At 36.7% G+C, this 21,130-nt stretch overlaps 1 protein-coding gene across 1 annotated transcript in view; it reads right to left on the bottom strand.

Moving 5' to 3' along the window:
* The window catches only part of LOC148835680 (cilia- and flagella-associated protein 47-like), a 219,514-nt gene that overhangs the window by 194,847 nt on the left and 3,537 nt on the right, over positions 1 to 21,130 (bottom strand). Inside the window, exons 5-23 of the mRNA XM_088913434.1 lie at positions 20,863 to 21,091; positions 19,749 to 19,918; positions 17,767 to 17,897; positions 17,170 to 17,405; positions 15,552 to 15,747; positions 15,102 to 15,324; positions 14,853 to 15,005; positions 13,191 to 13,377; positions 12,726 to 12,822; positions 11,880 to 12,096; positions 11,060 to 11,304; positions 9,881 to 10,011; positions 8,964 to 9,086; positions 8,634 to 8,765; positions 7,917 to 7,994; positions 5,801 to 5,945; positions 4,585 to 4,670; positions 3,389 to 3,557; positions 569 to 669 (exon numbers count right to left, since the gene is read on the bottom strand). Of these exons, the coding sequence (XP_088769560.1) occupies positions 569 to 669; positions 3,389 to 3,557; positions 4,585 to 4,670; positions 5,801 to 5,945; positions 7,917 to 7,994; positions 8,634 to 8,765; positions 8,964 to 9,086; positions 9,881 to 10,011; positions 11,060 to 11,304; positions 11,880 to 12,096; positions 12,726 to 12,822; positions 13,191 to 13,377; positions 14,853 to 15,005; positions 15,102 to 15,324; positions 15,552 to 15,747; positions 17,170 to 17,405; positions 17,767 to 17,897; positions 19,749 to 19,918; positions 20,863 to 21,091 (3,049 nt within the window). The remainder of the gene's footprint in view (positions 1 to 568; positions 670 to 3,388; positions 3,558 to 4,584; positions 4,671 to 5,800; positions 5,946 to 7,916; positions 7,995 to 8,633; positions 8,766 to 8,963; positions 9,087 to 9,880; positions 10,012 to 11,059; positions 11,305 to 11,879; positions 12,097 to 12,725; positions 12,823 to 13,190; positions 13,378 to 14,852; positions 15,006 to 15,101; positions 15,325 to 15,551; positions 15,748 to 17,169; positions 17,406 to 17,766; positions 17,898 to 19,748; positions 19,919 to 20,862; positions 21,092 to 21,130) is intronic.

The following is a 21,130-nucleotide window of genomic DNA, read 5'->3' on the forward strand; positions in this document are numbered from 1 at the left end:
GGAAATTAATTTATAGAAAATTTGAAGAGACCTAAAAACAGGCAGAACTTGGCACTGTTATAAAGGAAGAAAGGCTTTGTCTGCTATAATCATCACTGTGTTCATTTAAATAAAGCTTCTTTAAAAATGTTCCGCCTCTACGACTTTCACAAAGGAGTGACATTTGAAACATAATTTTTTTATTTTTTTTTAATCAGCGCTTAAGGAATGGCAAGACATAAACATGATAAATAATTGCTCTAAAATTGTCTTCACTACCCAGGCTTAAAGCATTTAGAAAGTGCCAAGTATTATTTAACTGAAAAGAGATTATATTGAGATAGATGATGGAACTATTTTCTCCTTTGACTCATGAAAGATTGTATAAATACAATCTTTGTGGAGTTTGACATCTTTATGTGTGCCTTTATTTCTTTTCTGCAATACAGATAAACCTTAAAATTAGCCAAATTTATACACATATACAGTACAGCTGAAGGCTCTGTGGAATAATGCATTGAAGTACAGTATACTGTATAACACTGGGAACACAGCAAGCTTTTCCTTCTTTTGCTCCAGTGCTTCTTACCTGAGAATTTATGTCTGCTGATGTACTTTCAAGGCTGCTTAGCACTGAAGGGATCTCAAACTCCAGACTGGATTTAGACATTTCCAGAAGTCGTCTCAAAGCTACAACACAAACACATCACACACTAAGAAATAAAACACAAATGGCCTGTAAAATATTTTGTGTTGAACACTTTATTTAGCAAGTGCATGATCCACATTTGTATTAAGCTTTTGTATAATAAAATGTTGGACTCAAAAGTCCTACAGCAGGGCTACTCAATTTGAAGCCCTTCCAATCTGCTCTAACTCCTTCTAAATTGCTGTATTAAAACTGGTGATTATCAGCTAAGTAATTAAGGAGCTGGCAATAGCAAACTTCTACAATGGATAGCAAAGAACGCAAATTGACTGTCTGTTCTAAAGTCTGTTTTCACAGATGTTTATAAAATATGCTCTGTCTGACAAGATGTACTGTATCACAAAACCATCAAACATCTGGAGTTAATATTTTTTCAGAACAATCTGGCAAAAAATGATTAATTTATCAATATATTCTTGTTTTTCTTATAGACAAAGCCTCACGCTGTCTGAAATATATTTAGTTAGTGTTTTGTTTAGTTTCCTGCAATGTAGCGTTCACATATATTTAAAGTATTTATAGGACTTCTCTTTGCATGAGAGATCTATGCAAAAACCATGTTTGCGGACAGATTTTGAGAAATGTATTTATTGGATGCATTTGCAAAAACTGGCCAGAGATAAACACCAATTTGCAGTATGGTCCATATATTTTTTCCTTAAAATATTGCCATTCAAAATATTTAAAATACTCCCATGCCTGTCTGGGATCCAAGATTATCTTTTAAAGTGTTTTTAAGGAAGTGAAGAAGCCAGACTAGTTGAGCAACACAAAGATAAGAAGAAACTTCATAGTGGACACACCGCTCTGTCACTCCATGGGATAAGGAGTGGTGTGCAACTTTCCGGTCTATTACTAATGTGACCTTCGTGGTTCCGCGCGGGCTCATGCCCTCTGCCGCTCCACCCCGCCCGTTCGTCCCACAACACCTGGGGCGCGAACCCGGGTCTCTGGCGTAACGCAACAGGGAGCCAGCTGTATGAGCTAAAGGAGACCTCCCCCAGCCCAGGCGGCTGAGGTCCCTGCTACACGCAGTGAGGGCGATGACATCACCGTGTCCGAACTAGCTCCGCTACACTGACACAGTGTGGCAACGGTGTGAGCCAGTGGTTAGGGTTTCTGTAGGGTTCTGGGATGAACTGAAATGATGGTGGTTCAAATCCCTGTTGAGATATTGCTGTTGCATCCCTGAACAAGTACAAAGTACTGTACTTCAAATTACACTAGTAAAATAACTAGCTACTGTAGCTACTGAATGCATGCAAATATAAGTTGTTTTTAAAAGCACCAGCTAAACAAGCTAGTACAAAAAAGTGCTGCATCCCGTGAAGGTGGTTAGTATGAATATCTGCAAACAAACTGTTGGGAGTTCACATTTTCACTCCTCGTCACAGCACAAAGTGTAAATTCTATTTGCTTTTGGCACATGAACTGCTGAATTTTGGCATTTCTTAAAATTGATGATTCACTGTCAGCTGTTCACTGGGTAAAGTTCCAGCTGGAGGTTTTCAGCTTAAATCAACCAAGTTTCTGTCATCACACTATGGGCCCTATTTCAAGTTTCAAACTGCCATTACCCACCTGATTATGTTATGGCTTTCTCCAGACAGAGCTGGCTTTTTCTTAGTCACATACTGTAATTAGTGGCCATATCATATGACTAGAATGATCAATTAACGTCTCAGACAGTCTTGGATTATTCAAGCTATTGTTTTTTCTCTGTAAAGATTTATATACTTTCCTTGACAGCGATTCCTGTATTTCTTTTTCTTTTCTTCTGAAAACAACCTTGCTTCGTATTTAGCTCTTTAGACTTTAACCCTTACCTATTGGTGATAATATCACTAAAAAAACACTGAATCTACATAGCTATTTTAAATGAACACCTTCACATTAAAGACTACAAGAAATGGGCTTACTGATTTTATTTTAAATTTTTAATGCATCTGAAAAAAAAATCAGGAATTTTTGGTTTCATTCCATGTAGAGCATGAAGATTGCCAGGTTAATTCTGCAGCCGATAACCAGCCACTCTTTTGAAGCATTTTAAATATGATCCAGTCCTTGCCTCAGTATACACAGTACAGTGCCAATTCAAAACTATTCTTTTGAATTCAGAACGGGCAAATCCAGCATATTCTATTGAGAACAGTTAGAATAGTCATTTTGACCCCGTTTTTATTAGCTGTGAATCTCTGTACTGGAGCCACAGTTGCTCATCAGGCCAGGTCTTATCGTGGTCTAGATGGTCACCATTGAGTGGACTGGAGAGCACATGACTCTCAGGTCCACTCCAGCAATGCTGACCCTCACTCCTAGAGCTAGATAGACTAGAGCCAATGGGGAATAATACCTTAGCCAGGGTTCAACAGCAGAGTCTGCAGCAGGGACATCAATCCACCACCTCTCATGAGTCCAGAGACTTACCCACTATAACTCTGACTATAGAACACCATCCCACTCCCCCTGTAACTCTGAAATTAGATTAAATTCCTATGAGGAGAAAACCAATAATCTCTAGGTTGTAATCCTTAATTTTATTTGAAGTATGTTAAATGGTTTATATATTTAACTATGCTGATTTACCAAATCCTATACGATTTCTTTGAAACCTTCAGTCCTATAGGGAGAAACCCATTGTAGAATTATAGGTCTTCAGGAAGAAATCTCTGTGGATTATTAATTTCTTAGGAAGCTCACCAGTTGCCTGCACTCTGCGAGAAGGAGTAGCCACATTCACTGTCTGTGGCCGAGGAGTGACTATGTGCTTCTCAAGGAGCGATGGGGTTTTTGGAATAGAACTGGGCGGTGGAGAGGGAGCTCTTGTGCTGTTTAGAGTAACAGGCAGATTGAAGTCATATGCTGCCACCTGCAGGTTATGGAATCAAGAAAAAAATCAAAACGCATCTGTTCTTAGTCTTCTCTTCATTTGTAGTTTTAACATACTAATACATTCGTATCTTTTTATGACAAATAGTCAGAGATAAGTAATTAACATTAATAATTAACATAGATATTTTTGTCATAAGATGGGCATTAAAACTGAAGATGGTATTTAAGGGCAGTGAATTTGGAAAAGGTATATTGCCATGTTGTTGAAGGGAGAAGGGTTTTTAATAAAGGCAATAAAGATTTTTTTTTATCTCAGAGAGCAACATTTTAAGCATTACAAGTTTGTCTCTTGTAAAAACGAAACCTTTCATCAGTGAATAATGTAATGCAGAAAAAAAATACAGTTTGTAATTCTCAATCATTTATTGTAGAAGCAAAATATAACAACTATCTGAAGTAATAATTTTGAAACAGGCAGCCTGCCAACTATTGCCTGCGGCATAAGTGCATTTCACCCACAATAGCTCATATTTTTGTCATTCCCATATGGAAAATGCAAATATGTTGCTACAAACCACTAAATTCTAGAAACATGAATACCTTTAGAAAATATATGACTCTTATATGAAATGCACAACAACAGCATAAACAATATTAATCTTAGGTTTCAGTGCATTTTTACTTTTTATCCTGATTTTAAAAAAGTTACATGAAAAGTTGGTGACATCTTTGCATCACTCAGAAGATCATTATTTTGTGTGCTGCACATGCACAGTGATTGTACAGAGTATTTCTTTCAGATAAGGTGTGTTCTTTCAAAAAAAGATCTGTCTCAATCATTTTAAATGGGAAATGTCACAGCACAATCCACTGAATGTCAAGAAAAGGTAACCCACTTATTCTGTCATATCCAAAAAATAAATACATATTAATATTTTATTCTCTCGCATACCCGCCAAAGCACCAGTACAAACGAGTAAGTTTTTAAAATAGCTTATTTCAAATGGACCTCTTATTACTAAGAAATACGTATAGAAATAAAAAAATCAGAAATCATATCTTACCTCTTTGGGTGAAAAGATCAGAAAGCAATCCACCACTTTATTCCCTTCAATCTCTACTGAATACAGATGAGGCTGTTCATTTCTTCCTGTATGTACAAGAGCGTGTTAGTTTTACTCAGTCTCAAAAACGTGACATCAGCCATCAAAACCACGTAGGGTGAAAAGTGAAGAACTCTAAATTGGAGAACATAAGGAAAATGTTTTCACTGTTTCATTTTTGTCTCAAGGCAACACGATCCAATATCACTTTCCCAGGTTCCAGTTCCTTAATAATAAAAATAAAAATTAGGAGAAGAAGAAGGCTCCACAGATGAAACATTGCTTTTCCTTTCTTTTTTTTAGCATGGAACAAACCCGTTACCTGTTCCTTTGCATAATAATAATAATAATAATAATAATAATAATAATAATAATAATGCCCATTTACTGAAATAAATCCAAAAAGCCAAAATGTGAAAACTACTGTAACTGTAGATCACTATAGAAAAGACATCATGCTTCACCGTGTTCAGCAATTTAAATGATATTTTTTATATTCTATAAACCATATTTGTGTACTATCTAGACACATCCAATATAAATTCTTTATCTCAGTAAAAGTACTAATTTAAATATATGTAAATACAGTACTGTATATACAAATACTATATTTCATTCTCAGGGTATGAAATGATTTTTAAGACTGTAAGGTGCCTTACTGTTGGGAATCACAAGTTGGTTATTGGAGTCTAAAAGACATCTGTTTTCTAAAAAAAACTTTGCATTGTATTTTTCAATACTAGCTGTAAATACATTCACAGAAATCGCTTGATTTGTACCATAAATAAATAAACAACATTCTAGTTTAAGTTTGATATAGATTATCCTTAATCAATTGCATATGTAACCCTTAGGAAACAAACCATGAAAATAATGTAGACCTCACTTACATACTGTATCTTACTATTATTCTATGCTAACAATAAATATATATTCCTATATTCAATGATGTATGTATCCCCTCAGCTAGGCAGTTCTGCCACAGAGATTTATTCTTTACAAAACATGTTCTCCGTGGTGTCAGAAAACGGAATCTGCAACCTTATTTCCCTCTTGACACTTCTGTGAATGACAGACAAACTTCTGGAATCTTACTTTTTTTGTAAAAAAATATTATTCTCATGACACTACAGAGAACATTCTGTGAAGAAATTGAACTACAAATATACAGCTTTACCAGGACAATTGCTGAACTTTATTGCAAAGTCTCTGTACTTTGAGAAATCAAACTCCACTCTTGCTCTGTTGGAGGATTTGTTCTGAAGGCTGAATGGAATTGCGTGTGTAGAGCCGGAATGGACCCCATGGAAGTTGAAACTCTTCTGCAAAGTACAATAAAAGCAAACGGTTAGAAGCTACAGAATTAACAGTCCTACCATTTCAAAAGAGGCTTGTTACAGAATTGGAGGCTGAGAAGAAAACAGTCTAACCCAGTTCTTGTTGCTCTGATACAGCATTTGATTTCGAAGTTAGTATTCTATGAAACTGATTCTCAGTTGTTTTTTACTTCTTATTTGCAATGCCTGCAAAATGAGTTTCTGAGAACATATCTCACAGCTGTGGGACAGAAAGCAATGTCATCTACAATCTCAAGATGCTTTGGAACCTACGGGACTGTATCTGAAATTGAAACTCATCTTCCTTGCTTGGGCACTTTGCGTTTTCAGTTTTCTCCTGTTCAGAGCGTCTGTGATATTGCTTATTTTATGGGTCATTATGGGTAATTTAGAGACTATTCTCTCACATTGCATGTGCCACTCTTAAAAACATTCTTCAGCCATGCAGTTCTCTGGATCTTATCTTTCTGAGAACAAGGCAGATAAAGTTATAGTGATCTCACTGGTCATTATGTCCTTTCATCAACCTGCTGTGTCTTTTTCATGGGTAGTACTACATGCTTTATACACTTTTCATAAGCTTGGATGAGGCAGGGATTTAAGGGAATACGTGGCCTTTTGACTAGTCTCAAAGGAATGGCTCTTCTACACAGAAACAATCGTGCACTGAAGTGTGTCTCAAAGCAGACGCGGTTCAGTGGACAAGTGTACAGCTTAGGCCAGTATAGAAGAGAGAAGCGTACAGTATACATGTGGGTGAATTACAGAAACAGACACGACACCTCTTTTTTAAACCAGTGCGGGGTTGTCCTAAGCCTTTTCAACTATTCTACCTGTGGGGAGCCTTTTCACAAACATTGTTTCTCACAATATTCAGAACCCAAAACAAACAGCCTACTAAACTGTAAGTTACACAATGCCTGTAAAGGAAGATGTGCAGGTACAAATTTCAGATCCCGTCAACACCTCAATACGCACTTAAATATGCACTGAAAAGAACTTTTAAAAAACGAGTAAAAATATGTTTGAAAGACTTCTCCAAGACCTTAAGGCTTTAGACTTTAGGTGCATAAAACAAAGAAGAATCTATGCACAAATTAGGTTTTTGGTTCAATTCATTTCAGAATATTTTTAAATATGAAAAAAATTGTGTAGAATTTCAGTATTTTCTCTGACAGAGCAATTATCATTCAAATGATAATAAAAGAAGAAATACATGTAAATACCAAAATATATCGATCCTATATCTTTGTTTTAAAAATACTTACTTTGCTGTGATGTAAACATAACGGGTGATTTTAAGAACTGTAAGATGTCAAATTTATTTTAGGCAACTATCACTTTAAAAATCGAGCCAGATCATATTCCCAAAAGAGTAACCACAAACTGTGTGCTCTTAAAGAAAGAAATCAGGTGAAGATGCAGTCTAAATATGTGATTTATGTGAAAACTATCACATTAGAAGGGCAACACATTAAGCTTCCATTATATACTGTAGTTACACCTAATCATGGGTTTCCCATTTAAACACAGAACTCAGCTTTTTCCATGAGATTTTTAAAGGTAAAGATTACTGAACTTCTACTTCAACTGGTACAGTATGTTAGTTAAAAAAACGGAAAAGCTGGTGCATGCAAGCAAATGAAAATATTGTTGAACTACAGCTAAAACAACGTAACTGTTGCTTCCCTTCAAACTCCTACTGTAGATCCCATATTTTCAAATAATCCACTGCATTGCATTCATTTTGATAGTTCAATTAAAAGCTTTTTCATTATCTGAAATTTCTTAATTAGTTGTTTTTTCGCTTAGAATAAAATAGTTTTCCTCATGTTTTGTGCAAGCACTGTTACTGACAAAATACAACATCAAATCTATAGCTGTGTATCAGTACACAATTCTTAGAATTCAGACTACTAACATGAACAATATTTTGTCATTTTAGTTCATTCTTACCACATTTATGTCTACTTCAGGGGGCTCCACGGATCCACCTATTCTCAATTCCAGAGACTTCATGTTTCGTAATGCAATCTAACAGAAACGTAATTTAGTTTTTAAAAACTATATATATGCTATCATGGCACAAATTTTAAAAAACAGTCTTGTTTTAAAGTAATTCAGAACTGATGTATTATGTGAAGTTAAAGCTGACTTTTTGAAAGACACGGTATAAAAAAGCTACCATAGGACTATTGTGCAACTCATTGCTCAATTCAAGATTCAAGAATTAATTCAAACATTTTTCTGTTTCTCAAATCTTAAAAAGTGAAAGGGATGGAAAATGGAGCTTTCCAACTCAATAAATACTTCACAAACTACGTACAACTGAGCCCTCCCTTATATGCATTAATTATCCTTTACATAGGCAAAAAAGCAGCTTAATGGCCTCCCTTATAAAGATTTACACAAATTATCTTATTTGTTCAGTCCATTTCTTTTCTTGTTTTAAGTTAAAGACTACTTTCAAACTATTGTTCCTTTCTAAATTGCCAGGGGGTGCAGTAACTTCGCAAGATTACCCTTTTTTTCCCTAAATGTTGATCAAAACATAGAACAATAGCACAGAGATTATAGGCTTTCCTACCCCCCAAAAGAATCTACATACCGTATCTACAGTTTGAATAAACAAGCATGAATGGATGCGTATCAGTGAGATATTTTACCCCTTACCTCCACTCTGGTGTCGAATTTCATGACTGCGCCAGGGGTGAAGTGCACCCGGAGTTCGGTCTGACCGCCCACCGGCACGACCCCTTCAGAAGGCGTCACCATCATCCCGGGCAGTGGGTACACATCCAGGACCTTATGGAAATAGGTAATGCAATGTCTCCCACCCTTGCAAGTGCATATTTCTAAGTCTCCATCTCAGAATTCAGTCATAAATTAAAAAAAAAACATCCATTCCACGTATTATTCAGCACATTTCTTTACATGTACAATACATTACTTAATAACATGCAGGGAATATGGGTTAAAAAATATAATAGCATAAGAGCCCACCTGAAAATATGCGTGGTTTTGACCTGTGTTTTGAAGAACAGCTGTTTTGACGGTGGTGAAATTGAGCGCAACGCCATCAAATACTAAGTGCTTCTTAGTCAACTGCACATTTGTTCGACCAATCTAGGGCAAATACACAGGAAATCTAATAAAATCATCATTATACGAATGACGGCTTTGTTTTTCCGATATCACTTCCCATTGTTCGTTCATTTGCAGAAATTTGTAGTACTTTTGAGATTAAAGATTAACTTGCCAAATGATATCATCTTTAGTTAAAATTACAATTACAAATGAAACATAATGATCCCAAAGTTTTGTAGAGATCACAGACACATAATACTATAGACAAATAGCACGCTTTTTTCTCACATAAGTATCTGGTGTTATTTTAGCAGTGTGAAAAACATTTTTGGCTTATCAAACTGCGTTACTAGTAAATCATAGGATGAGATCATTACAATTTATTAAACTTACAGTTGAGGTGAACATAACCTATTATACTGATATATGTTCCAGAAATTACTATGTTCTAATCTTTTTAAAGGGGTTTTTATAGTAGAGAAATTAAAAAGTTACACACCCCTAATTAATTATACACCAAAACAGATGACTTATCATTCACTAGCTGAACAATCCAATGAATGTAGATACTGTATGCCATGGTTACATCCCCTGCCCCTGACTTACAGTACGTGACAAAGCTACGACTTTCATCTATGACTGGTTTATATTAGTTTGGGAGAAAAGTGCTCTCAGATTGTGAACAGCAGTCTTTTTTCCTTGTATTTCACAGTCTTCAGCATTTTTCAGCCTGAGTATTAAAGTAAAACTCAGGCAAGCTGTCTATCCATTAAACATTAGCAAACATTGCCAGTGTGATGAAAGCTAAGATATGAAAAGACAGGAAGATATACCTTGGCAACACATCTGAGCCTAGTGGTGTTGCCATGGTGAACACACAGGTCGAAGTGGCCCTCCTGTGGGGAGAAGTATGATGGATGCCACACCACTTCGCACTCCAAATCCTTGTAGGCCTCCACTGTGCCTGAACATACAAAACACCGTCTTAGCACCTCACAATACCCTGCAGCACGTTACACATAAGAACAATCAAATCAAGGCACTTGTAAAATACAGAACCATTCAATGGAAATAGAAAGAATTAAATTCATCTGTCCATTTTATTCCATAAAAAAAATAAGGGAGTGTCTCTAACCCCCCCCCAAAAATAGCAAATATAATTAATTATCTCTCATATTTTCAATTACAGTTGTTTAGCAACAAAATGCACTGCTTTTTTATGGAAAATGGGTTTCCATAGCTTTTAGTTAGTCTGTGCAATTTAAAGAAATTCAAAAAGTAATGGTGTTGAAATGAGTGAAAGTTACCATTTCAAACCCATTGCTTAGCCATTAACTACACAGTTACTTCAGCACAAACAAGGGAATGGTTTTAAATCAGCCAGCAAACCAAATCAACAATTAACCCATTCGGCCACCCCCAACTGGCGATCTGCACTGCACTCATTCACATCGGCACCAGATGTACCACGCCTTCAGAAAGCTGTGTTTTCTATTACTGCCAATCAAACTGACAAGGTGAAAAAATGACCATTTGACCAGCATTTTTCTGTATATGCTTGAAGTATCACAAAGCAATAACTAAATCATTTATAACCAGTCTAAATGGGGACTACATCTATAATATTAGTGGGTCTTTTTGACTTGCACCTTAAGCATTCACCCAATCATTCCAGCGCAGCTCACTGCTTGGCCTTGATTAGTTTATTGTACTAATTTTAGTGCCTTTGTCCATTTTTCTGTTCGAGACATGTCAGTTGGAGAAAGGTTCAGCCAAAGCACAGATAAAACATCTTTGACTATACTTTATATTTGCACAGTGAAAGCGCACAAAACATGAAACAGCTTCAGAATTGATTTGACTACCAGGATACCACCATAATTGTAATATGTTAAATATACAAACAGGCGAACATGCTTTTCTATATCAAAACATCACAGTCCTTTGGCACTCCAGTGTTTCTCCTGATCCTGGCAGCCAGATCATATGACTTGACCCAATTAGATATTTACCAGTGGCAGGTCGAATGGAGAACGCTATGCCACGTTCAGTGATGATAGGCTTCCAGGTGAACTCCGCCAGGTGGTTTCTTCTGTTGTGTAGTGTGACCGTGGTTCTGTATCCAGACTCGGCCAAGAGGCTGTGCGTAGGGGTCAGAACTCTCTCCGAGGCAGACAGCTCCAAAGCAACGGGGATCACCGTGGCCAGAACCAGAACGTGGCCCGTATGCTTCTTGTTAACTGTGTAAGTAATCGACCTACAAAATGTTTGAAAAAGTCAAAGTATGAGGTTTTCAATGTATTCAATGACACACTACACAATATTTTTTCACCCACAAAGACAGGTAATATATATACAGTATATCAAAGACAAAAGCATCTATATACTCCACTGCTATCGAGATGTTGGCCAATATAGAAGTCCATACATTTCTCTCGTAAATGACTTTCATCCAGCTCTGTAAGCAAGTGGTGGCAAAAATGAGGGAAAGTAAGAACTGAATAGGAACAAAAACACAAGACCCTTGCAATATAATGGCTGTCATCACTTGTCATCTATTGAACTTCTTGGGATATATTCTTATAAATAAGAATAAATAACTTAAATAAGATCCCTAGAGACTACTCAAGGCAGCTACAGCACAAATATTATAAGGAAAATATACTGTACTGCGCTAGAAATGGCTGCCTAGTTAATCTGTGTATAAATCGCAAGATCCATTATTTAAAACTCAACTTTACAGAACTGTATACAAAATAAGTGGTACCAGACATAGTAGTGATGCAATATCTCACGCTGAAAATAAAAGCATCCATACATTTCAGAACTTACTTCTGGAACTTGCCCAATTTATTTGTCTCAAACACAAAGGGCAGAAGAGCTCTGGAAAAAGGTGGTACAACATGGGACAGTGGACTAGATTGTTGCAGCTCCTGGCAATCGATCTCAGCCTGCACCCAGACGTGTACAGGCAAGTTATTGACAATGTTCAGCTGTCTTGAAGAGACTGACTGCACACAGACTTCACCAAAGTCTACAGTGGAAGGTCCTGTAACAAAACAATACTTGTGAACAACATATATATTAAAAAACATATAATAATATGTATATATTATATAAAAAACATATAATATTTTTTTTTGCTTGGAAGAACGGTAAAAACATTCAAGATTAAGTATTGAAAAAATATATGCAGTACACAGTATATTGTGTAAATTGGTGAAATTCTTCTAAACTTGCAAAATGAACTCAAAACTTTTATAATTTGTAAAGGTTATTGAAATTCTCTATACAGTGAACAAATACACTGATTTAAGATGGTGAACATATCCCTAAGAAACTTGCTGAAAGAACTACAATGTTTTTTTTATACCCACCAGTTCCAAATCAGCAATTAATTTTTCTAGCTAGCAGGTTGGCAATGCACAGAAAAACAAAAAGGGCAGATACAATAATCCAACTCACCTACCCATCAATCCATTAATCTTTAGACATGCTACACCCTCTACAGCAGCTAACAGGAGAGATGGTGAATCTCTCCCTACAGACACTACAAGCCTGCATGCTCTCAGGAGATTACAGTGTCTGCCTGATAGCCAAAAGAACCCAAGGCAACTAATCCCAACCCAAGCAGAACTACAAGCAAAATTACGCCCATAAAAATGTTGCTGATCTTACCAATGATAACTTGATGAAGTTGCTGTGCTGTTAAGGTTTTGCTGCAATCTTCTATTTCTTGAGTGGTTGAAGGAATAACATTATACCCTTCAGTGACCTGATCAGGCAAGTACATTGAGATGTCTTTAACCCACAATTTCAAACCGGAACAAAACATAGCATGGACAAAGATCATTGAAATAATGTCATTTTTAAACATGTATGCACGGTTTTACATTTCACACAACTCCATGCCAGGTTCTTAACCATACAAATAACAGTTATGATGTATTGATGGATACATCAAACAGTATTCTATGTATACTATTGTATATCTGCTCTGTATAAAATTTGTATCCTTTGTATCCTTTTGTATTTCTGATACAAAATCATCTCTAGTCCCTATAAGTTGCTGACTAGTACATATTTGGAGGGGGGGTCCCTGTCTCATTTTGCAGAGATAACATCAAATTTAATTAGACTTACACATCTGGATGTGGATTGTGTTTCTATTGCAGCCAAGGTACAAGTAGTTAAGAGTCTGCTTCTCCTTAGAGAAGGCCATTCTTCTTTTGGTTCTAATTCAATGTCACGAAGTGAAAGTCTTCTGGGCCGCAGTCCTGCCGCTGGTTTGATACCTATGTCTACTTCATCTTTGACATCCGCCAGCTCTCTAGAGACCAAACAAGATTGCTAATAATCAACCTGTTTTCACATTCAGCAATAAAACCCTTTTTTTGTATTTATCATTTATTATCAAACTCGTTCTGTGTTTAGTGTTATTAACACTTCTGCATTACATGATCTGGAATTTGCCCTTAATGCATCCATTCCTTTTGCAGTTACGGGATGATAAAAACCTCTGTAAAATTTTTGCAATTCGGGACACTGTGGGAAATACACCTCATGTCTCCTTCAATGTTTAACAGAAGTGGCCATTTTCTTTACAATTAAAATAACCTCAAAACTTCACTGGTCTGCGTTGTGACTCTCTCACAATCAACTCTCAGAGAAAAATGCTCTTCCTGCTACTCTTAGCCAAATACTGTACTTCTACAGGCTTCTTAATACATAAGATTTCACTGTCAGTATTCTGCTTTACTCATTACTAAAATTTTGATGAATAACTATATGACAGTCATTTATTCTGAGTCTTGAGGACTAATGTACTGTGCAATAAAGGCCATTAATGTTGTAGTTATATTTCCTATATTTAAAAATGAAGCTAATGGAAAATCAGAGTCCTCTCACTACTGTTCATAGATAACACCAAACAGGGTTGGTCTCTTTCATTTACAATCACAACATTTAGAGATCAATGCTCTTTGATTATATTGGTTATCAATTTCCCAATATAGGAAACTACATCCTCATTTGCACAGTTAAGGGGGGTGGTCTTTTTAGCTGCAACAATGATTGCATCAAAGAGACCTACGGTGGTACATAGATGTCAGTCCAAAAAAGGCATTCAAGGTTTAATCTAAGTGGTTATACCTTACACAAAATAGCCTGTATTGACCCTTGAGAAACTGAAAATGCCATTAGTTACTCACTAATCTGTACACAGTAAACTTAATATACAACAATTGTATTCCAAATTAGTCAATAAACTATTATCTTAAAATAATTAAAATGAAAAAAAAATCCCACTTCTCAATGATTTCAAGTAATTTTTCAACTACAATAATTTGTAAGTTGTTAATGAATGATACTGTTATTATCATTTTATTATCATCACTATGTCAGTGCTCCTTGCTCCTAGTCTTTTTTAAGTGAGCCCTAGAGGATCCATCTTCTGTTTCTTTATACAACTTACACTCCATTTTAATTGTTTGATTTGCATGAGCATCATCTACTTATTAGTCACTTTGGCTTGCATCCAAACTTCACAGCTTATTAACTGGGGATACAATGAAAACAGTAATTCACAAGAGGAAAGCCTTTCAAGATTTGCTAAATTTATATAAATAGTACATACTGCATGTACTTTGAAGGAATAACAACCTGAACCTAGCCTTTGAAATATAGATTTTACAAAACTAGTTTTTATTCATGCTTATTTTAATGCAGTTTCTGACTGCCCGGCTCTTAATTAAGTTTAATTACTGCACAGAAAATGTCCACACCACATGGTACACCATACAGTACCTTTCTTTTGCCTTTTGAAGACGCGTTTCTCTCAGATTCTGGATGAAATGAATGTAATAATCTTTATGTGCTTTTCTCTGCCTCTCTTCTTCTTCGGTATAGGCAAAATCTGGGTCCACATAATTGTACCTTTCCACTTTTGTAAAAATTGACCTGAAATTTAAAAAAATGTGAAAGGAGTCATTTTTAAAAAATACATCAAGAGTTAAAACGCAGGCACTGCACATACACTTGAAGAACATACTGTACCTGTAGTGTTCATTTCTGGAGTGAGGCCGTATACTGGCAGAGCGGTCATTAGGAAAAGCTATCAGATAGTTTCTGTCCAAGCTCCTGCTTCTCTTATGGGTGTGAATATTCGACTTAGTGGCACTTAGCACTGCCATCCGAACTGAGGCAGAACATTTAGCCAGCTCATCTGTGCCTACTTCCACACCCTGCCCTGTTTCATTGGTGACTGCAGGTGTTATGCCTTAAGGTAAAATACAAAAGTAAACATTAAAATCAATTTGTGTTCTCTTTCTTCTTTTTTTCAGCATGGAATAAACCTATTACTTGTTCCTTTGCAGCCTACGCATGCTGACGCAGCTACCCACCTGAACTATTAAAATCAATTGTTTCTCAATATATATGTATTTGTGTTGTTTGGTAAATAATGACACCTATTGTCATTACTGTGTGACAAAACAAACTACTTACCTCTGTTAAACCTGGGTTGTATCTTTCTGGTTAGAGGTTTGCAGATACCAGTAAAGCTAAGACTTATCTGATGAAAAGGCCTGAAGGTCATCTGAACGGATGAGCTGTCCAGCACAGACACCTGGCCCAATATATCTATAAGCTGATTCACTTTAAAAGATCCTATCTGATGTGGTGCAAAAGAAAACATTACATCCTGTAAATAAATAAACAAGAATTAATTTGACACCTCAAGAAGGCTCAACAGCCAAAACATTGTGTCTCTTTGCTTTTCAGCGGGAATAAACATTTACTTGTTCCTTTGCAGCCTACGCATGCTGACACAGCTACTTACTTGAACTACTTAAACAAGAATTATTTTCTTTCATTGACTACACAGCTTAGCGATCACTGTACTACTAATCTTAATGGATAAACTAACCAAACCTCTTTATCACCTCTTGTTTATAACTCTCTCCCCTTGCAACAATTTGTCTTCCCAAAAAAAGAAGTAGTCATTAAAGTCTAGATTTGTATTTATTTTTCATTTTACAATATGTGAAAAGCTGTGTTTGAACACGTTTTTACACGTCGGTGCATGCATTTACAATACTCAATTTCATCATTAACCTACAGAAGCAATTGTATTGTCAAACCCCAGAAGACTATAAAAGAGGGACATCTAGTGGCCACATCCTGATATTGCAGATTATAAATCTCAATCTTAAGTGCATGAGCGTGTGTTTCAGTGGACACACTTTCACAATATATCCTTTAATCCAAAGTCCCAATAAAACATGTTGCCAGGTAATATTTCTGTATTTTTTATATTTGGTTAATTAAAAAAATGAATAATGCATTATCAAGATCTAGTCTAAAATGCTGTGAACAGTTTTGGACACCCCAATTGGTATTGCAGTACTGGATTCAGTCCATGTATTCAAAATTCAAAAAAGGACCAAAGGTGGCATCAAAATCAATTCAACTGATTTCTACAGAATTATCAGTGAAAACCTACCCAGAAGAAACATGTAAAAACTACAAGTGCATTTAAAACTGAAAATAAGAGGCACAAAGGGTTGTAGAGGTCTAGAACAACCTCACCAGCCATCTTGTTGAAAAGGACATCATTCAAGAAAACATCTGGATTCTTGCCATTCTTAGGGCCTTTAGATACTGGCAGCCAAGCATCTTAGATGCACCAAATGGCTCCCTTTCATTTGTAACTTGTTTTACATTCCTATATTGCACTGATACTTCTTTAGGTTGTAAAAATGTTGTACCCATCAGTATGATGCTTAACCACAGCCACCACAAACACAGCCATATGATTTTTATATATTTCAAATCGGAGAACATTCAGAATTGCCGACCTGTAAAGATCATACCTTCCCAGAAGATAAATGTAATACTAAGAAAAGAAAAATGTATTGATCCAGGTTTAACTAACTAACGTAAAAGGACTAAAACAATTAAAGATTAAAGTGATGCTATACATTATGCTCATTTAAATGGTTCTCTTCTTCATAAAGAACTTAGCTGTTGATACTATACTATCGCCAGGATAGATGTCTGACCTGGCCAAATATTTTTCAATAGCACTATGCATAACAATAGAAAAAAAACAGACAAATATTACCTGCTGCAGTCCAGCGTCAATTTTCCCTTTTGAAGGAGAGATGATGAAATTTGCAGTTTTACGGAATTTAAAGGCCACAGGAAGCAATGGGCACCTGTTATTGAGCACACAAAGGACATCAACGCGTTCCCCCATATGGCACTCATCAAAACTGAAGCACGGTCCTGGAGCAGGTATCAGTGATACTGAGAGCCCAGTCCCTGTTATGGCTAATTCAACGCAGCTCCATTTATGATCTGAAGAACACATTGAGAAAAGAGTAAATAAATAGTTAATGAAAATAGTAAATAAAAACGGTGATAAAAAGCAACTGCTTAATTTCAGATGTGTCTACTGAAATTGCTGTTGTAGAAAGTGCACATACTGTAGGTACATTTTTATCAACTATTTACCTGATTAAATGCAGCACTAGAGTTACAGGATTGATAAGGCATAATAGGAAGGTCTGTATTTTGCCACCAAATGTATTTGAATAGGAAAAGGAAAGCAAAACGAATATGCTTCACAAGAGCAGAATGCATTAAAGGTAGAATTGAGATATGGCTTTTTTGCAACTTAAGTAAATTATTCTAAACAGCCCCAGACTTTTTTGTTTACCTCTGCTGGGAAGTATTCCATTGACCTCATGCTGAATGAAGCTATCTTTGCTGCCAACAATCTCAAATTTCATGAAAAGGGCATAGTCCTGTTTTGCAGGCTCAGCAGAATTAGTGTCATCGCCATTATCCCTAGAAAACAGGGAAGTGAAACCATTCAATTAGTAGAACTAGCTGTAAATGAGCAACTTCTAACACTCTAACAGAGATACAGTAAGTATTCTGACGTTTTTATGATAACAGCAGTCGACATACAGTAATACACCGACTATAAAAAATTGAACCCATTTTAGTGCACTCATTCCTGTCTGAATAATAACTTTTATTAGAACTCTGATTATTCACTTTTCTATCCATCACAAAACGATAAATACAGTATACCCTTGGTTTAACGGACTAATGAGGGAAGGGGTGTCCATTATTTTTCGAATGACCATTAAATCACAGTTAACGTTTTTTCAGCTGAAAAAATCTACTATTATATAAAAAAATGTACCACTGATATTCTTGAATATTAAACTTATCTAGTATTAATTTTTACTTTGATGTTTTTTATTTGCGCATTCTTCTGTTATTTGAGGAAAAGTCTAGTATTTCTGTTTTACAAACAAAATTCCCCTCTAGCAGATTCCGTCCGCTAAATCCAAAGTCTGTTTAACCAACATTACTTTACTGTAATGATACAGTCGGGAAGAACGCCAGAGGAAATACAAAGAGGATTACATGAAGTGAAACACCTGACAAACCCGTTCTATAGGAAAAACCGTACATATTGTATGCCAGAGAGTTAGAGAGTTTTGTTTATGGTGCGCTATTCCATTTTAGAATTATAATTAAGTTCCTGAATTTTCTGTATATAGCACTCTTCATCTCAAAGAATTCCAAAGCACATCGCGTGTTGGAGGGGACCAACTTCAGCCGCGCTATAGCGCAGCACCCACCTGGACGACATGCAGCAGCTACACAGAGGATTAGGCAGAGAAGTGAGAAATTACCTCACCAGCCGAATTAAGTTTAGGCAGGCCAGATACAAGTAGTGCAAGCCCAGAGCAGAAGAGAGCTGGGACACCAGCAATAATATCCTTAGGCTTCCTTAGTGCTATGGGACGTTTAATGACCGAGAAGTCAGGACCTCGGTTTAATGTTGTGCTGGATAAGAGGGATAGCACCTCCTTACAGCAGAGTAAGGATCTGCGCCTGTGGCTGAAAGGTTGCCGGTTCGTATCCCGTGGCCAACAGAGGAATCCTACTCCGTTGGGCCCCTGAGCAAGGGCCTTCACCCCAACTGCTCCAGGGGCACCGTATAAATGGCTGATCCTGCGCTCTGACCCCCAGCTTCTCTCCCTCTCTGTGTGTCTCACGGAGAGGAAGCTGGGGTATGTGAAAAGACAAATTCCTGATACAAGAAATTGTAAATGGTCAATAAAGTGATCTTATCTTATAGTACAATATGTCATCATACTAGGGCACTAGTCTGGAAATCCTAATCCAGAAGGAGGAATGCCATCTGTAAGTAAACACCACTTACAGCAGCAGCCTGGGTTTCATTAGCGTGGGGATCACCAACCCTGGTCCTTGAGAGCCCTAATTCAGCAGGTTCACAATTAACTCACCATTTATAGAGATGTAGAATTAATCCACGGTAATAAAGTAAACAGATGATTTGTTAGATTGGGCAATTGTCAAATCATTTCAGTCTAAACTTTCATCACTCAAGTCCCAGAGTTCTCTTAATTGAGCATACTGATCCTGGCTAGGATCAATAGCTGACTGTTGTTGCCAATCTTGTGACCTGTGAGACTAACTGGAGCTCTCCAGGAGCAGGGTTGGAGACCTCTGGCTTAGAGGTCTAGTATCGCATTACCAACCAGGCCCAGCTTTGCCTTCCTTCTGAAATCTGAGTTGATCAGTTTACAGTGTGGAAATTCTACTGCTTGGTCTTTACTTGGGCTTTGGTCATTTTTCCGATTATTATTATTATACCTGCAGTAGACGGGACTGAAGCAAAAGGAGATTGTTGTCTTTTCATAGGGACCTAGCTTCCCTTCATTGGGAACACAAGATATCACGGCTGAAGCGTCCACATTTTTAATGTCGTTTCCCAGTCCCATTTCCAGCAACGCGGCATCGGTGCTCTGCTCTGTATCAGTGCCCTAGTAAAATAAAAATGTGGCGTTATAAACCATAGAAACTGTATTTCAAACAAGCACTCCGCAGTCTTCTCCAAAGTAAACTGGAGTATCAAGCTAAATGAGGTCCTGATAATCGGCCACCAGTATTAACAAATGTGCTGTGACATGAACCTTTTTCAACAAATATACAGTACATTCCCACACACACTATTATAAAAATCCTTTTATTGATTAAAAAGTCAACATTTCATCTAATGACCTTCCTCAAGTGATGACAGGTCACAGAAAATGAAAACTGTAGGCTTTTTATATTAACACGTGATTAGCAGGACATCTTTTTCCAGTTATGTACTTACCTGATATACAGTACATGTAATGATATACATGTATCCTTTCCAATTACTGTATGCAATTAACAAGCTTTGGTAGAACAAAATGTGGCTTTTTAATCTATACATTAGTATTGGAGAGAATTATTAATGAGTGCAAAGAGTATAGTTGCTTACCAACGTTGTTTCTTGGGTGTGGTTATTCCATCTCCACAAAATAACAGTTAATAGAGTGAAGGACATTTTATGCCATGATCCCTTATCATTATACTCAATAAATTAACCCTTTTATTTTTTTTATGATTGCTTGGGACCGAATAGTGATTTAACCAATGAAAAGAGTCACTAATTGTACCATATCAAAGGCCAAAAGTTGCTACATCTTCCTAAGAGAAAAGATGGGCCTTCAAGCAAAAATAATAAAAAAGAAAATGTTACTACAACAGACAATTTTAAAATATTTTATATGGCACGATAAAGCAAAAATAATCCTATGACGAAAAGATTACTGTAGTACTTTTTTTAATCATTTTTACAGACAATGTTTCCTTGTATTTTTTATTTGTCCATGACAGATCCATAACATATTCCTCCACTTCCTGAGCCACGGCAGAATGACTAAACAAGAGCTCTTACCAGTTCAGCACCCACAGCGTCATCTTGCAGCACGGCCACCCAGTCGCAGGCCTGGGGACTGTTGTTGAAGAGGACCACTCGCTGCAGCTTGGATGTCCCAAAATAGGCCGGCCCGAACCACACGCATTCTAGCCTCTTCTCACTGGTGGGGTCTAACACCTCTAGAGCCTGCTCCACCACATCAGCTTTTATCTGTAAGACTTTGTCCTCACTTCCCTGCAGTTGAACTCTAACGCAACAAAAGGAAAATGAAATGATACCACACCGA

Source organism: Atractosteus spatula, chromosome 4, assembly GCF_055471065.1.
Source record: "Atractosteus spatula isolate fAtrSpa1 chromosome 4, fAtrSpa1.hap1, whole genome shotgun sequence".
NCBI classification, from domain to species: Eukaryota; Metazoa; Chordata; class Actinopteri; order Semionotiformes; family Lepisosteidae; genus Atractosteus; species Atractosteus spatula.